The sequence below is a fragment of the Marmota marmota genome, unplaced genomic scaffold (genome assembly GCF_001458135.2).
Source record: "Marmota marmota marmota unplaced genomic scaffold, marMar, whole genome shotgun sequence".
In the NCBI taxonomy this organism is placed as follows: domain Eukaryota; kingdom Metazoa; phylum Chordata; class Mammalia; order Rodentia; family Sciuridae; genus Marmota; species Marmota marmota.
This window is the reverse complement of record NW_025999842.1, coordinates 27,279,763-27,297,530: the sequence shown is the minus strand read 5'-3', so window position 1 is coordinate 27,297,530 and position 17,768 is coordinate 27,279,763. Positions and strand designations below refer to the sequence as shown.

The window sequence follows — 17,768 nt, the reverse complement described above, 5'->3', positions numbered from 1 at the left end:
TTACCATGTTGGAAATTGACGGAGACTTAAATCTTTTTGAGGAAACTTATATAGCCCTGCTTTATTTTTGTTAACAGTAAGATTAAGTGCAAAGACTGTTTTGTATTTTAGCTTTCAAGAATTTAACTTTTCAGAGATTTCCAAATGTAATGAAAAGAATGAGATATGTGAAATACATTAGAAGAAATAGTGTTAAAAGAAATATCACTTAGTATTGACATTAATTTTCAAAGCCCCAACTTATTTATATTAATTAATCCTTGAAAATTGCCATGTTTCTGCCAACTTTCATGAGTTTTTCTCACATTTTCTCTAACTTTTCATCTATTTCAAGAAAAAAATGGAATATTTTTCTATTTATATAACTGCCCTGTGACCATTTTAATAGCTGAATAATAGTATCTTAGAACACTGACAGAATTAGAGATTATCTCCTCCATTCCTTCTTTTTTTTTTTTTTTAAGAGAGAATTTTTTAATATTTATTTCTTAGTTTTCGGCGGACACAACATCTTTGTTTTTATGTGGTGTGCTGAGGATCGAACCTGGGCTGCACGCATGCCAGGCGAGTGCGCTACCGCTTGAGCCGCATCCCCAGCCCCTCCATTCCTTCTTTATGGTGGTGTTCTATGCTGTAACATTCGCTAAGTCACTGTTGTGAGGGTGTTCTTATATGTACCAAGAATACAGGGACATATTAGGAGAAGTTTCTGTCTTTAAAGGACTTATCATCTGGTTGAAGACATTGGATTAAAAACAAGAGAACATAGGCTAAGTATTAAGTAAATAACAGACATTGTACCCATGTTCATGCAATAAATACTGAGTGCTATCTTATCTCCTGAGTGCTGGAGAAGGGGAGGTAAGACAGTCTCTGCCTTATTGAATTTATCTTTTGATAGACATTGAGCTTGGTTAAATGGCTTTCCAAGATTATAGTGTTTGGGACAGGAAGGCAAACAGTGCAATCTGGTTTCCATTTGCCTAGAGTTGACTGTGTAACAAGTATAATACAGGTAATAAAACCTTGGATCACTTTGGGAGGGATTTGGGTCCATGAGTTTTCATCTTTAAAAACACTAATATAAAGGGCACTTTAGGATTACACTGCTTTAACCAGAAATTGTTCAAATTAAAGTTAAGTTTAGGACTTAAGAGATAATCTTTGATATAATCAAGGATAGCAAAAAGTAAAGAGATTTTTCTTACAAGATATAAGGTGAGAGTATTCACTCTGACTCATCTGTTCCACTTCAGTAGTATCTTGTATAGACAGTTTATTTTGTATTTTTATAGTGCTGTCTAAACATGTAATATGAGTGTTATAATTTGAAGAATTATAAAAGCAAGAAAAAGGCATTGATCAATACAGTAGTGGAGATGATGGCTTTCTCCTTCCAAGTTACACTAGGGGCTGTGTAGACTCTCATGGTAGGCTTTTTCTTCACATTAAAATTTCAAGTGGCATGTAGATATTGATACTTCAGTTATTTTACATATACTGCTCACATGTGTAAAGCTTTGCAAATGAAAAATGTGGATGGATATGTGATTCAGATTTGAGTTTTGATAAGAGAGTCTTCCAGGCTGAAGAAGGGATACATAACCTTTGTTGATGCCCACCTGTAACACCTCATAGCCAGTAGTGGGGTGAGCAGTTAAAGGTTGTTGAAGGTTATTGTTTTCCAGTTGTTGGTGTTACAGTAAAAGCTAGAACAGAGTATATGCGAATCTAAATCTGTGTAACAAGTATAATTTAGAAAAACTATAGTCAAAAATATATAGAGAAGAAATCTTATAGATAAAAATCAATAATAAAAATGAATTTAAAGGCTGGGTATGTGGTTCAAACATAGAGTGCTTGCTTAGCATGTGTTTGATAAGGCCCTGGTTGGTTGGTTGGTGGGTCTGCCTGCCTGCCCCCCTGCCCCCGTGTCTGTCCGCATGCCTCTCTCTTTCTCTTAATTTTTTTTTTTTTTAAAGAGAGAGAAAGAGAGAGAGAATTTTTAATATTTATTTTTTAGTTTTTGGCGGACACAACATCTTTGTATGTGGTGCTGAGGATCGAACCCGGGCCGCATGCATGCCAGGCGAGCGCGCTACCGCTTGAGCCACATCCCCAGCCCCTCTTTCTCTTAATTTAATTTTTGTTTTATATGTAGACATTTTGGGGATGTATGTGGCAAATGTGATTTAAAAATACTAAATAGTTGGCAAAATTTTATTGTTAGGGTACTATTTATTGCAAAAAAATTTCAAAGTGATTTTTAATATAAAGAGAATATATTGACGTTCTTACCTTTAAAAATTGTTTTTATGGTGATTTAATATGTTTTTATTATTTTATTCTGATAGGCGTTGATCACATGGGCAAAGTCTTGTGAATATAAGCTTTGCACAAGAGTGACATTTCTGTAGTTCTAGTATCATACTATGTTTTCAGAGTCCGGAGTTTGAAACTTGGCAGTGCCAGGGCAGCGATTGTGTGGTCATTTTACTTTATTTCTGAACCTTGGTTTCTTTTTTTGAAGTGGAAGTGATAATAAGTAAAAGCACTTTGTAGAGCTGTTTTAAGGATTAAAGTCCTATTTACCATTGGATTTTTACAGTACATATACTAAATTGCTAAAGGCATTTATAAGAATTTTATATAGATGGTCACACTGTTTTTTATTAAGCTTAAAATGTAGTATGCTCAAAATACCAAATTGATTTGGGTAAATTAGATTTTGCTATTTACATTTACCTAGAACTTAATTTTTACTTTTTGCTGTCTTTCTTTCCTTTCATCTTACAGTATTGGATGATGAAGATAGCAACAACATCACAGTAGGATCTCTAGTCACAGTGTTGGTTAAATTGACAAGGCAAACAATGGCAGTAAGTAGTCTATATTTTTATGCTTTAAGAGTTATGTTTCAAGATTTTTATATTTATTTTTCTTAGTTTAAGTAGAAATTTCTCAAAGTTGAAACTAATGTAGTAATAAGAACTGATTTTTCAAGTTCTGTTTGTTGTTTATTAAAAGAATTAAAAATTACAGTGAAAATAACTTTCTGATAGTGTGAAAAATTTATGCTCTCTGGGAAAAAATTCAAGCATTGGAGAAAAGTTTAGAAAAAAATTAATTTAGGTACTGGGGATTGAACGCAAAGGCACTTAACTACTGAGACACATCACCAATTAGACACATCACCAATTTTTAAAATTTTTTAAATGCCCTAACCCATTTTTACCTGTGGAATTAATTATTTTTATCATGGATCCCTTATCTCACTCATCTCCCTGAAGAAAACCTATTGTCAACCTCTTATGACCAGAATTCAGTTTATGTGTATCCTTTCATATTTTTCCTCCTGTTCATATTTACAGTTGGACCTTCAGGATACATATCCTTTTTCTTACTTTTTTCTTACTTTCTTTCTTTTTTTTTTTTTTTGTTAAATCTAGACATTGTGTTTCCTGCATTTTGTTTTTCTCCTTTTCTGTTACATAGTTATGTTACCTTCCAAGTCAACTGGTATATTGTGACTCATTATTTTTAGTGGACCTGTACTATTTCAGGTTATTCAACTAATGGTAGATCTTACTCTGCTCTGGAGTTTCTGACTATCTTCATGAAATATATGTTGCATTAAACCCCATGTTAAATATTTATCAAATAAAAAATGTTAATTTTATGATAGCAAGTGGTAAGGAAGCATTTTGTGTCATGGACTTGGGGATGGATGGTGCCTCCTGGGAGAAGGGAATGCCAGGCTAAAATTAAGTTCAGAACCTAAAATTATAATTTTCACATGCTGTGGAATTCCCAGACTGAGAAATGAGCAAAAAAAATGGTCTTGGGCTATTGACATTTCTGTGGTAGTTGTATATTTATGTGGGTGTGGGGGGGCATAGGGGGAAGACTGCCTGGACTAAGGAAAAGGATTAAAATCTTTTCCCTTCTATTCTAATCAAGTAGTGTTGTAGAATTCAGCTAATAAATGAAGACGTAGGAAGTGCTGATATAATTAGACTGGGGAGTGGCAACCTTTTTCTATAAAGATCCAGATAGTAAATATTTTAGGTTTTATAAGCTATGTAGTCTTTGTAGCAATACCTGAACTCACAAATGGCATGGTTGTGTTCCTATAAAGCATTGTTTTAAAAATTGGTGGCATGCCATAGTTTGCTACCTCTTAGTTTCTGTTTTAGAGCCTGATCATTGGAATTGTTTTTAATGCTTCCAGAGAGTTTATGAAACACAACCCACATCACTTGTCATCTTCTAGTATAGTCTTACTAGTATGTAAAACTTTATTTTACAGCTTCTTTATTGATTCTAAAAGGATTTTATGGTTGGTGGATATATCTTTAGTATATGTAGATACTCTTTGTGATCCACAGATACAATAAGCAGTGTCACTGACAATAATGAATAAACTAATAGTAGGGGTTTTTTGAAATTCTTAATGTTAGAAAATAATCTGATGTTCAAATTGTCATAACATTAGAATATTCACATTTGGTTGCTGTTAAATAAAAGTAAAATTTTAAACTGAAATTTTTTGTACTTAATAATGAATTTGCTTATCTTAGAACATTATTTCATTAAGTAGATGATTCTTTTAAATGTATTTAAGACAGACATTAAGACTTTAGAAGGTAGCTTCCTGCGTATCATACATCATAAGTTAATAACTGCTGAGTCTACTACCCCTCCCTCAGTTGTAAACAGCTTAAAAAAATAACCGATAACGCATTTTAAAAACATTTCTTTGTTTATCTGAAGGGTAAATATAGGCTGACAGAGTTTATCTTTTTCTTCTTGCCACCCCTAGGAAGTATTTGAAAAGGAACAGTCCATCTGTGTTGCAGAGGAACAGCCTGCAGAAGAACAGCCTGGGGTAAAAGCTGGAATTTTATTAACTTATCTTACTTAGAAAGAAATTTTTATTTACTTCCTGATGGGCTTATATTACTGTGGGAGAGTAATTTAGCTTATGAAGACATTTAGTTTAGCCATTTCCATCTCAAAATTACTGACTTTCAAATGAAACTGTTATTATGATTTACAAAGCATGATGTGTGTTGTGATTTACAGCAGCAGCAGGGTGATGCTAATAAGAACAAGACAAAAGGAGGATGGCAGCAAAAGACGAAAGGACCCAAGAAAATGGCTAAATCAAAAAAAAAGAAGCCTTTAAAAAAAAAGCCTACACCTGTTCCTGTTCCATTATCACAAACAAAGCAACAGAAACAAAAGCAGGCAAATGGAGTTGTTGGGAGTGTGAGTATATTTATTATCATTGTAACTATTATTGAGGTAAAATATACTGAAATGTTTAAATCTTATGTGTACAGCTCCTGAAGTTTTAGATGTATATGTACCCATTAAACCCAAATCAAAATTTAAAATTCTTACTAGCATCCTAGAAAAGCTCCCTTTTGCTCCTTCTTAGTCAGTGACCCCTTCATCTGCTTGGTTTCATTCAACTTAATGTCCATGGTGTTCATCTTTTTGCATTGTGTGTAGCAGTAGTCCATTGTGTGTGTATGTGTGTGTACATGGTATTTCATTGTATGAATATGCTATAATTTAATCTCTGTTCTATGCTTGTTGGACATTTAAGTTATTTGCAGTTTTTACTTAATATGTATAAAGGCTCTGTGCTTATTCTTGTGCGTTGCATTTTGAGGATAAATTACCGGGTTATAAGATGTATTTTAACTCACCAAAGAGCCTATTTTCCAAAGTTTTGCCATTTTATGCACTGTAATCAGAATATGAGCGTGTAGTTGTTCTGCATCCTCACCAGTACTTGGCTTTCTCAGTATTTTAGTCTTTCAGTTGTTCTGTGGTAGTATTATTTAGGATGGTTTTTATTGGTATATACCCGATGACTTAACATTGTTGAACACCTTATCATATACTTGGTCCTTTTTTCCTGCTGGCTTGTTTGTCTTATGGATTTGTTGGTGTCCCTTTATATATTCTGGATAAGTGTTCTTACTGTCTGCCCCGATATATATATTAGTTTTTTTTTTTAAAGTTGCTGCTGATGGACCTTTGTTTTTATTCATATGCAGTGCTGAGAATTGAACCCAGTGCATTACACGTGCATTACACGTGCCAAGCAAGCACTCTACCACCGAACCACAACCCCCGCGCTGTTTTCCCCTCTTAATGGTAGCTTTTTGATGGTTCTTAATTTTAGTGAAGTCTGTGTCATCAGTCTTTTGCTTTAGGGTTAGTGATTGTGTGTCGTGTTTAAAATATCTCAGTGTAACTCAAGGACATTGACATATTTTTCTGTTTTCTTCTAGAAACATTATTGTGTTACTTGTTACATTTAGCTCTATGATCTGTCTTGAATTAATTTTCATGCATGGTATGGAATACGGGCCACCTATTCCAGCACTGTTTATTGAAAAGATCCTTTCCTCAGTGAATTTCAATGGCGCTTTGTGGTAAATATTGTTTATGATGTGTTGGTTTATGGAATTTCTACTCCATTTCATTTATTTACTTGTGTGCCAGTTCCATACTGTCTTAATTATAGCTTTATGCTAAGTCTCAAAATAAGACTTTACTCAGACATCTTAGCTATTTTAGGTCCCTTGCATTTCCAACTAAATATTTAGAATAAGCTTAAACTACCAAAGTTATTAGTACTACATTGAATTTGTGGTTGAGTATGGAAGAATTGACATTAACAATGCTGAGTATTTTTATTCATGATCATAGTTTATCTTCATTAATTTGGAACTTCCTTAATTTTTCCTCAGCAGTGCTTTATAATTTCTAGTGGCAAAGGTATGACAAATTTTACATTAGATTTACCTCTCTGTTTGATGCATTTTCTTGGTGTTATTGTGACATTTTAAAAAATTATTCTTCAGTGTTTGTGGCTGGCATATAGAAATCTGGTTGCTATCTAAATATTGCTCTTGTATCAAAGAGTCTTAGCTATTTGTAAAAATATTTTAATGAAGATTTTCCACATATGCAGTCATGCTCTGTGTGACTGGATATAGTTTTGCCTTTTTCCTTTTAAGCCTAATGCCCTTCTTGTCTGCCTTGCCTTTCTCTGTTGGTTGGAATTTTCAGAGTGATATTGAGTAGAAGTGATAATTGTACACACCCTTTACTTTATTTTTTATCTTAGGAAGAAAGCAAAACAGTTATTTTACTACCAAGTATATTGTTAGCTGCAGGGTTTTGTATCCTTCATCAGGTTAAGGAAGTATTTCCTTCCATTTCCTATTTGCTGATAATTGTTTATCATGAGCAGATAGTGGATCTTATTAAATGCTTTTTCTGCATATATTTAGTGATCATTTTATTTATTTTTTCCTTTTATTAATGTGGTGAATTGTATTGGCGGATTTAACATTTTTAAATCATACTGGAATTCCTGGGTCAGACTCTTACAACTGTTTTTATGAGAGGATATTGATGTTTCTTTTTTTCTCTTTTTAGAAGAAAATATTGGTGTCTTTTTTTCTCTTGTAATATCCTTGTCTGCTATGATATCTGACCTCATTAAACAAGCTAGGAAATATTCTCTTTTTTTCCTGGAAGAACTTTTTTCCTTCTTATTTGGAAGAATTCTTTAGGGAAACTATGGAAAAGTTTTAAACATAAGCTATTTCTTCACCTTGTTTCATGGGGTATATATTTTATCCTTTTCTTACCAGTTTATGTTAATTATTTTCCAGGGAATTTGTCTGTTTCCTCTAAATTAGAAGTTTATTGGTATAAATCTATTTATAATATTCTTTTATTTTAATGTCTGTTGGATCTGGTTAATCTTATTTATTTCCAGTATTTTGTATCCTCTTAAATATTCTTGCTTAGAGACTTTCAATTTTACTAATCTTTTCAAATAACTGTCTTGGTTCTTTTGTTTTCTTGATTTCTAGTCAATTATTTACTTCAGCTTTCTTTGCATTTAACTTGATACTCTTTTTCTTGCTTCTTGAATCGAACACTATTATTTTTGCCTTGGATATTGACTTTCCTTAATATGTTATAACCTGTTACAGAAGATGACCCTACACTCCAAAGACAGTATTTTTCAGTAAACTGCCCATTTCCTCTCCTAAATAAAATGTATTGTATAATTGATACTTTTGAAAGCCGAATCATCTTAGCTATTGTGGTAGTGTACTTTGAAAATAAATATTTTTATCTTACAAACTGTGAAGAAGGGATACAATTACTAATCTTAGACTTATTAGGTGAGCCAGATGTTAAAGTCTTCAGTCTTACTCCTTCATCTTTATAAATAAAAATGTTCATAATTTTCTTAAATTCTGCTTGGATAGTGAAAATTTAATCTTCAGCCAGCTTAGTTATGTTGACAATAAGTTAGTTTCAGGGATGCAAAATGATCAATATTACTAGAAATATTCAAAACTTTGTGCTTGCTTTTTTCCCTTTAGGAAGGTGGAGTGAAGGAGGATGAAGAAGAAGTTTCTGACAAAGGCAGTGATTCTGAAGAAGAAGAAACCAATAGAGATTCCCAGAGTGAGAAAGATGATGGTAGTGACAGAGAATCTGATAGAGAGCAGGATGAAAAACAAAACAAAGATGATGAAGCAGTAAGATGAATAGATTTAAATAACTGGATTATGCCCCTGATGATTGTTTTGGGTTTTGTTAGTGTTCCTTTGTTTGCTTGCTTGCTTTCAGTTTATCTGTCTTAGAACCTGTGCATTTTTTTCATTTAATTACTTTGCAAATTTTTTAAAGGAATGCCAGTCAGAGTTTATAAAGAAAAATTGTTTCAAACTAGGATTGGAAATCTAATTTTCTTAGATCTTAAATTGCTAGGTAGAGTAGAACCTAGGTCTGAGGTGAAGTCAGTTTTCCTTCTTTAAGAAATTTTCAGTATTAGGGTATCTCTGGAAATATGAGTAAGGGAAGGTGGACTGCAAAATGGGAAGCAGTTACTTTGAAGGCCCTGACACAGGTTCCAGGTAGTGTTTAGGTGAAGAAACATTACTGTGGACTTTCTGTCAAGAGGTGTTAAGGGAGAGCTAACATTATGGAATGTCACCTTCATGAGTATATAAGACATTTAAGGAAGTTATTAAGATGGTTAAGTATGAAGCATGGGGCAAAAATCTCATAATATGAAATTGCGCATCATTTATAGAAAAACTATAAAGAAAGACTGTGGTGGACAAATAATGGTCCTTAGAGACTCACTGCAAACTGATGAGCTATTTCCTTTGTGTTTGTTGGTGTTTTTTTCTTTTTTAAATGAAAATGCTAACTGCCTTTATTTGATCAGTACACATGGTATATGCATGCATTGAAATATCATGTTGTACACCAAAATATGTATAATTATTGACTGGGCCTTTAATCTAAAAGTAACCCTTCTGGTTTGGACGAGAATCCCTGAATAGCTTCTGAGGCAACAGGAGAGACCAGGGAGAGGTAGAGGGCAAAAGAATAAAAGGAGTTAGTGCACACATCCTTAGGAATGGTGGACAACAACATGGATAACTACTTTTACTTTTTGCTAGGCCTTGAAGGTTTTGTATTTTGAGAATTAAAATGATTGCCAAGAAATAAAATTTGTCCAAGAGATTATTTCCCTAGCTTCACTTTTGGAAAGTTGACATAGTCTTTCTTGAGTGTCTTAGTGTTAATATAGGTGATCTTAAGATTTTAACAGACTTATTTTTTCAGATGACCAAAAATACATTCATGCAGCCAACAAATAATTACTCATGACCTGTCCCATCCCAAGCATTGTCTTAGATGACAAGGAACGCAAGCCAAATAGGAAACAGTTTCTGCCCTTGAATGATAACACAGGCTAGTGGTATAGGCAGACTTGTAAATATATGAGACTAATGTATATCTTATGCAAGGTATAGTGATGGCACAAAGGAAGCAGTGATCAACTCAGTTCTCAGACAGAAGGAAATTTGTAGTAGGCCTTATTCAGGAGTTTGTACTAAATTGGCCCTAAAAGAAGAACAAATAGGAATTTTCCAGACAAAGAAAGGGAAGAACAAAAATCCATACAGAGTTTAAGAAGAGTGAAATAGTTTGCTAACTTCAGTGAAGTATAGTCAGTTTGAAATAATGAGAATAAAAAGCATCAGGAGGAAAGCAATGACAGGAGATTAGCTGTAGGCCATGGTCAGATTATTAGCCAGGCACCATGGCACACACCTGTAATCCCAGGGAATCGGGAGGCTGAGGCAAGAGCATCACAAGTTTCAACCCAGCTTCAGCAACTTAGCAAGGCACTAAGCAACTCAGCAAGACCCTGTCTCTAATAAAATATAAAAAAGGGCTGGAGATGTGGCTTGGTGGTTAAGTGTCCCCTGGTACTAAAAAAAAAGGAGGTTATGGAGATTATTAATGGCCCTGTAGTGCTATGGGAGTTAGAGGGATTGCAGGTTTGAGCTAGGAGATGATTTATGGGACTGAACTTGTTCTAACCTAATTAGTTAATTAGCATTTTTAGGAATAATAGAAACTCCTCAAAATGGGCAAACCCTACCAGGTTTCAGATCTTTTTATTCTTTACCAGGAGTGGCAAGAATTACAACAGAGTATACAGCGAAAGGAAAGAGCCCTACTGGAAACCAAATCAAAAATAACACATCCTGTGTACAGTCTTTACTTTCCTGAGGTGAGTTACACATAGCCTATTCACTTTCTCTTCTCCTCAGATATTTCTTATTTGGATTTTATTGCTCTTTGGAGTGTACCTGCTCAAATACACTAACTGTGATATATTCCTGATTATGTTTTTAAAGGATACATTGCAATATGAATTGTTTTTAGTGAATATGTTGTTTGAAAGGAGGATTGTTAACTTTTAAAATACTTCTGTGATTTCCTGTGCTTCTGTCTTTTCTGAGCTCATATTACTTTTGTGCTTAATGATTATTTCTCATTAGCAGTCATCAGTATTTATCAGACGAATGTATATTTTGCCTTTGACTGCTTGACAGTCACAAACCTCAACCCTGTCAAGTTCTAATAGGATGAAAAAAATTCTTAAATTTTCTTTCTGAGGATTCTGTAGTTGCCACCTGGAACCATTAGACTTGCTTTGATCCCAGTTATTGCCCTAGTCTGTGGAAATGAGTGAGCCTGTGGCTGTGGGACCAGCTGTGTTCTGAGCCCTGAGCAAAGTTCAGTAAGAGCTAGGCATGACTGAGTCTTAAGCTCAGGACAGAGCATCATTATAATGCTATTTGTTCTCTTGTTTACTTTGTTATTATGCCTGTTCAACTTTTGATCTATTTGCTAGCCTATGTTATTTGTCTTTCAGATTACTTTGGGATTCTCTTAACACTTTGCTTTTGAGGATGATTCTGTCTGTGGAGCAGAGGTCAAGAACTGGGACACTGTTCCACAGACTGCCACACAGCTTTGCTCTTTATTCACATTTGATTGTGCTCTCATATAATAAGTCTGCTTTCTGCTTGAGAATGTCAATCCAGAAATGCTGGGGCTGCTTAAGGCAAATTCCTAAATAATTTGGCTCTCTCAGTAATAAGTGATTGGCTCTGCACAGACTGTTGTTTTGACTTGGATAGAAGTCTTCCCAGGATTCCATCTTAATGCACACACTGATCTTCTGGCGTGTCTTGAGCTTTTAGCCCATCTGTTGAGGGCATTTTGCCCACTGCAGAGGTAGTCTGCCAACACCAAGCATCCCAAAAATCAAGTGAATAAATTCTACTCATTTGATTGGTTTAAAAAGTGCTGTGGGATATGTATACTGCATAATTTGTACCCAGTTTCATTTTAGACCATGTTTTATTGGTAAATTAAACATCCATTCATTCCTTTAGAACATTTTATCAGTGGAAATGCCTTTTTCTAGTATAATATGTTTATACATGATAAATATCTCAAACTGTCATTTATCACATGCAATTTTTTTAGGATCTTCCTGACATTTCCTTGTCTATTTTCTGATGTACCTAATTACCCTCTTAGTAATAATTGACTTACATTTTATTGAAACTCATTTATTAGTATGTTAGGAATGGTTGAGAATTGCACACAACTGAAGGATAATTTTCAAAAAAAGTGCAAATAACTCAATAGAATGTCAGTTTCACTTTTTAAACAAGTAAATCAGTACCTATGTACAGTGTCATTGATTGACATTCATCAGCTTCTTGTAAATATTCTGGAATGAATTTCATTGTAATTAAACAACTTGAGAGTGAAGGGAAAGGCAGTTTCTAAATAGTGAGGTAAATAAGAAATGCACACTCTTGAACATATCCCTATGCTGCTTATAGTACATACATGATATGGTAATGATGTTTCTGACACATCAGAACCACTTAAATGAGAGATTGAGGTTGTAACTCATTCTAATAATCATAACTGTCATTTATTATACCCTGTATGCTAACAGAAATCTAACATGTATTTTCCTTGTATTATCTCATTTCATCTTCACAACATTCCAGGCACTCATCATTTAACAGAGAAGGAAAACTAGATTTAGAGAGGTGAACTAACTCAGGTATAGGTAGCTTTAAAGCAAGTATTGGCAAAATATAGGCTGCAGGCCAAATCTAGCTCCCTGCCTGTTTTTGTAAAAATATCTTTATTTACAATAAAGTCTTAATTAAAATACAGTCCCACTCCCCTTTTTCAAGGCAGATCTGAGTAGCTACAACAGAGATCCTGTGACCCACAAAGTCTAGATTCTAATATTCCATTTTGAGACTATCACACTATTTTGTATACAAAAACACATAGGCAAATATTATATATACAGCTATCCCTATTATGATTGTCCTAACCCTATGGCTGGACAGATGACTAAACAGTTATTGACAAGAGCTGTAATACAGCAGTGGTTACTGAGCACATTGAGGTTTGGTGCTTCCTTGTCTTTCTAAATTTTTTAAAGAAAATAGTTTTTTGCCCAACAGAAAATAGTTTTCTGTTTCTTCCTGCTGCCGTTGTGCATTCTGATGGCAGTTTCTTTACCCAACTTTTTTAGTGTTCCTGATTTTTTTTTTTTAAGTTGAACTAGAAATGCTTTTAATATATTGATTTTTTTATTTGGCTGCCTGAGTTCTTTCCACTACTACTTTGTAGCTTTTGCTTATTATGTGTTAAAAGATTATTTGTTACATGATATTGTAAAAGTCAATATATTTTTTAAGAATATCTTTTGTCATTTAAGGTGAATCAGGGTTTTTTAATATGGAACCCATCAGTAGATTTAAAATAAACCCCCAAAATTGCATATAAAATTATTTTTGAAGAGTAAGGAATGGATCTATAAATAGTTAAGAACAGTTTATTAATTTGGTAAATTATTGAACCAGGCACTGTGTCAATGTTGAGGATATAGCAGTGACCAAAACAAGGACAGTATTCTGAAATAAGACAAGCCAAAAATGCTTCTCTAATTCTTTCTGATTATCGTACTGTTCGTTGTTCTTATTGTTTTTTTTCCTCCTCTTTCCAGGAAAAACAAGAATGGTGGTGGCTTTATATTGCAGATAGGAAGGAACAGACGTTAATTTCTATGCCATATCATGTTTGTACACTAAAAGATACAGAAGAGGTAATTACTCAATAATATTTCCATTTTTAACAATGTACAGCATCTCATCGTCATGCTGCTTGATAAAATCTGCTTAAAATATCAGTTTATCAGAGCTTACTGCATGTCGCCAGCTGGCTGGGCTGGTGAGATGAGCTGGGTTAAAAGGAGCTGGCTCATTCAATAAACTGAGAAAATGGCAAAGAACCCACACAAAACAGGAACATGAGTTTTGAGGGGGGAAATTCTCAGTGACCCCAAGGGTCTGCTCCATGCTGGATAGCACTGGAAGGAGCAAGATAGAGAGCACACCTGGACCCCCCCCCCCCTAATTATTGGGGAAAAGATATTCGATAAAATGTTCCACCAGAATAAGACAAGGGTGGGGTTTCAAAGGGTGGAGTCTTGCTTGGTGATGTTTTGTGGTCAGCAGATTGCTTGACATCTTGGCAAGTCACACCCATCTGAAGTGCTATGTGGGATCACAGGCAGAGCGAAAGGAAAGGCACACTTAAATTGCACAGCCCAATCAGCGCGCAGTGCCAGGCCAGTCCCCTCATATGCTCAAATGTGCATAGCTCACACACATAGCCCATGGATGGCTTTCAACAATTGAATTGTGTTGTGTCTGTTGTCTTACTATTCCCTGATGTTTTGAGAGTGAGCTCATTGGACATTTATAAAGAAATATTAGAGGTAAGTAACTTGGTCACTCTTTTAAAAACTCATCAATATAGTTTTGGCAGTTTTTACTGTTAGTGTTCAAGAGCATTTTTCTTTGCTCCTCTTCTCCAGAATTTAATATTTTATAAACATTGATGATGTAAGAATTGGTGGATTTAAATTTTTAGAATAGAATTTTTGACTGAATGGCATTGCCTGCTTTTATAACATCATAAAAGTAGCTTCGTGATAAACATCATTTACCCTTGGGAATTGCATTCTGGGTTTTTTTTTTTTTTTCCCTTGATGTTTTTGGCTGTTACCTTTTCTAGGAAGAAGGTTCTGTTTGTCTGGACCAGGCAGACAAGGGCAAGGGTTTTGAATTTCAAGATATTTCTAGATGTTGATTTTTAGTACAAAAAATCTTTAAAATAATTTTTATAACCATGCAGTAAATGTGTGGAATAGCTAATACTTATTTGATGCTTAAAGATAAAGCCAACTCTTAAGTTGTATTTGTTTTGACCTTTTTTTAAAAATTTTTACCTGTTTTTGAATAGGTAATGCATTCACCTAAAATTTCAGAAAATATAAAAGTGCATGAAGTGAAACATCTTGCATATGTTTTCCATCACCTTTTCGTTTTCCTGGAGACCATCAGTATTATCATTTTTTTACGTATTCTTCATGTAATATTATATGTAAATTATAAACGAATACATACATTATTATTTTCCCCTCAGATTTTACACAGAAGATGGCATATCTGTTTTACACCTTCCCTTTTTATCCAGTAAAAAGGACATGTATCTATCTTCCAAGATCGGGGGAGCCTTTTGTTTCATAAGCGCAACACAATTATTATACTCGAGGAATTTAAAATTGGTGTGATATTATCTAATACACAGTCCATATTCAAATTTCCTCAAATTTTTCACTGATGTCTTTTTGTTTTGATTTGTTTCTAAGTTCAGGATCCTATCAGGGATTACACTTTGCATTTGGTTGTTGTGTCTCTTTAGAACACTTTCTTGTCCTTTTTCATTTTGAATTTTTCTTGACATTTTTCAGGAATCCAGGCAAGGTATTTTATAGAATATCAGTTAAGGGCTGGGGATGTGGCTCAAGCTGTAGTGTGCTCGCCTGGCATGCGTGCGGCCCGGGTTCAATCCTCAGCACTACATACAAACAAAGATGTTGTGTCCACCGAAAACTAGGAAATAAATATAAAAAATTCTCTCTCTCTCTCTCTCTCTCTCTCTCTCTCTCTCTCTCTCTAAAAAAAAAAAGAATATCAGTTGATATGAGTTTGTTTCATTGGTTACTCCTTATATTTATATCTGGCAAGCATACAGCACTAATGATGTACATACTTAGTGCATCACATCAGGGCGCGTTATACCAGTTTGCTCCACATTGATGATATTAAGATTGATCTGTTGTAAAGATACTCTCCCCACTCATCTGTGTGGCAGTATCTGGGCTCTGTGTGAATATCCTGTTCTCCCAGTCTTTTGCCCAGTCATTTTAGCATACATTGATGAATCTTATCTAAATCAATTTTTATGCTGCTCAGTGTAGTTTAAATTTTCTGTTTCTTTTTTAGAGTGGAACTGAACACTTTCAGTGGGTTCAAGACATATTTCTTTTTGTGTCTGTTTGTGACCATTCCTCATTTTTGTTGGGTCTTTTAAATGGGTTTGAGTTGTTCTTTTTTTTTTTTCCCAGTGATGTTAAGAAATCAGCCTGCTGTGACTGTGTGGCAAATATTTCTCTCTAGTACTAAGATGGTTTTTAATAAGCAGAAAACAATTTGTTTATCCATTTTCCTTTATTCTTTGTTTTTGAAGTATGGTTTATAAATTTTTTTTTTTTGTAGCTTCTAGATGATGTTATAGTTAGAAAGGCCAAACTGAAGATGAGAGAGAAAGAGAGTAGGTGTGTGTATGTATGTGTGCACGGGTGAGCATGTGTTTCTGTACTGGGGTTCCATCCCAGGGCCTGTGCATGCTAGGTTAGTGCTCTGCCACTGAGTTACACACCAACCCTGAGGTGTTGTTTTTTTTTTTTTTTTAAGATTCTCCCATGATTTTGTTTTTCTAGTTTTATTAAGTTTTTATGGTAGCCAAGATTATCTCAATATATAATCTTGGCTACAAAATATGAATTCTGGAGGTTTAGATCACCAAAGCATCCAAATGTCATTTAAAAAAATGTACTCTTCCTTCACCCAAGTGGAATTGAGATACCTGAGGGTGTTACTGTTTGTCTTTGTAGTCTGTGATTTTTAAAAAATATTTTTAAGTTGTAAATGGACACAGTATCTTTATTTATTTTTATGTGGTGCTGAGGATGGAACCCAGTGCCTCAAGCAAGCACTCTACCACTGAGATGTAGCCCCAGCCCAAAGTCTATGATTTGATGGGAATTCAAATACCTATTTGACCTTTTAAAGGGATTGGTCATTTATCCTTGTAATAAGAAACTTCGACCAGTATTATCTCCTGTCTATATTTTTATTAACTCCAGCATTTTATTTTACTTTTATACTCCACTTAATTTCTTCAGTTTACCCAAGAATAATAGTCAACAAAGAACATGGTTGTTTACTTTAAATATGCTTTCTTGAATGGTGAAGATATAGATTAAAGATTAACCCCATCCGTTCTGCCTAATAGATTTCCTTTCTGTGTAGAGTATGTAATAGATAAACATATATTTCACATATGTGTATTTGTTATTGTTGTTGGGCCTTTTGTAACAAGTCATGATTTATAACTTCCTGTATCACATGAATGAATAAAACATGACTGTTAAGTACTCTGGTCTAGTAATTTTAAGGGTATGCTGTTGTTTCCTCCTCAAAATGGAGATTTTTAAGTGTTAATTTTATCTTCTAGGTAGAATTGAAGTTTCCTGCACCAGGAAAGCCTGGGAATTATCAGTACACAGTGTTTCTGAGGTCAGACTCCTATATGGGTTTGGATCAAATTAAACCATTGAAGGTAAGAATAGTGTCTCTTCAACAAGTACAGTAGCCTGTTGGAGTAAATACTTGAGTGTGAGGGAAGCATTTCTAGTTTTGCAATGCAAAGTAATAACGAAAAAGAGATCCTTCCTTACTTTTTCAATAATAAACTTACATTGTTGAGTAGGATTTTTAAGAGGTATGATTTAGAACCTTGACTATAAATTATATTAATGATGTATTTTAATATGCCTTAATATGCTATAACTTACAGGGCCTCATCAATATGTTCATTTCTTTTAAAAGCATATAGATTTTACTGCATATTCTATTGGAGTGTTTTTTAATTATAAAATCATTTTTAAGTTCATCTTAGAGCATATGTTTTCTTTTATCACTTGAAGCACACTTCTATCAGTGTTTACCAGTTCACTTGAGCATTTTATAGAAAGCATTCTGTTAGGAAAAATGGTGCGGATATATTCTTGCATGGAAAAGAGTAAAATGAGCCTCTCTTTTCCCATGAGAGTTCTACTAGAGCTTACAAAATATCTTTTAGAAGGTCATATTTTAGTTTTTCTTTTTTGGCGG

General features: G+C 34.1%; 1 protein-coding gene across 2 annotated transcripts in view; it reads left to right on the top strand.

Moving 5' to 3' along the window:
- Sec63 (SEC63 homolog, protein translocation regulator) overlaps positions 1 to 17,768 on the top strand; it is a 41,416-nt gene that overhangs the window by 19,601 nt on the left and 4,047 nt on the right. For both annotated transcript variants that reach the window (XM_015497264.2, XM_048784591.1), the window contains 7 exons: positions 2,797 to 2,879; positions 4,823 to 4,888; positions 5,086 to 5,271; positions 8,430 to 8,588; positions 10,544 to 10,645; positions 13,469 to 13,567; positions 17,110 to 17,214. In XM_015497264.2, the coding sequence (XP_015352750.1) occupies positions 2,797 to 2,879; positions 4,823 to 4,888; positions 5,086 to 5,271; positions 8,430 to 8,588; positions 10,544 to 10,645; positions 13,469 to 13,567; positions 17,110 to 17,214 (800 nt within the window). The remainder of the gene's footprint in view (positions 1 to 2,796; positions 2,880 to 4,822; positions 4,889 to 5,085; positions 5,272 to 8,429; positions 8,589 to 10,543; positions 10,646 to 13,468; positions 13,568 to 17,109; positions 17,215 to 17,768) is intronic.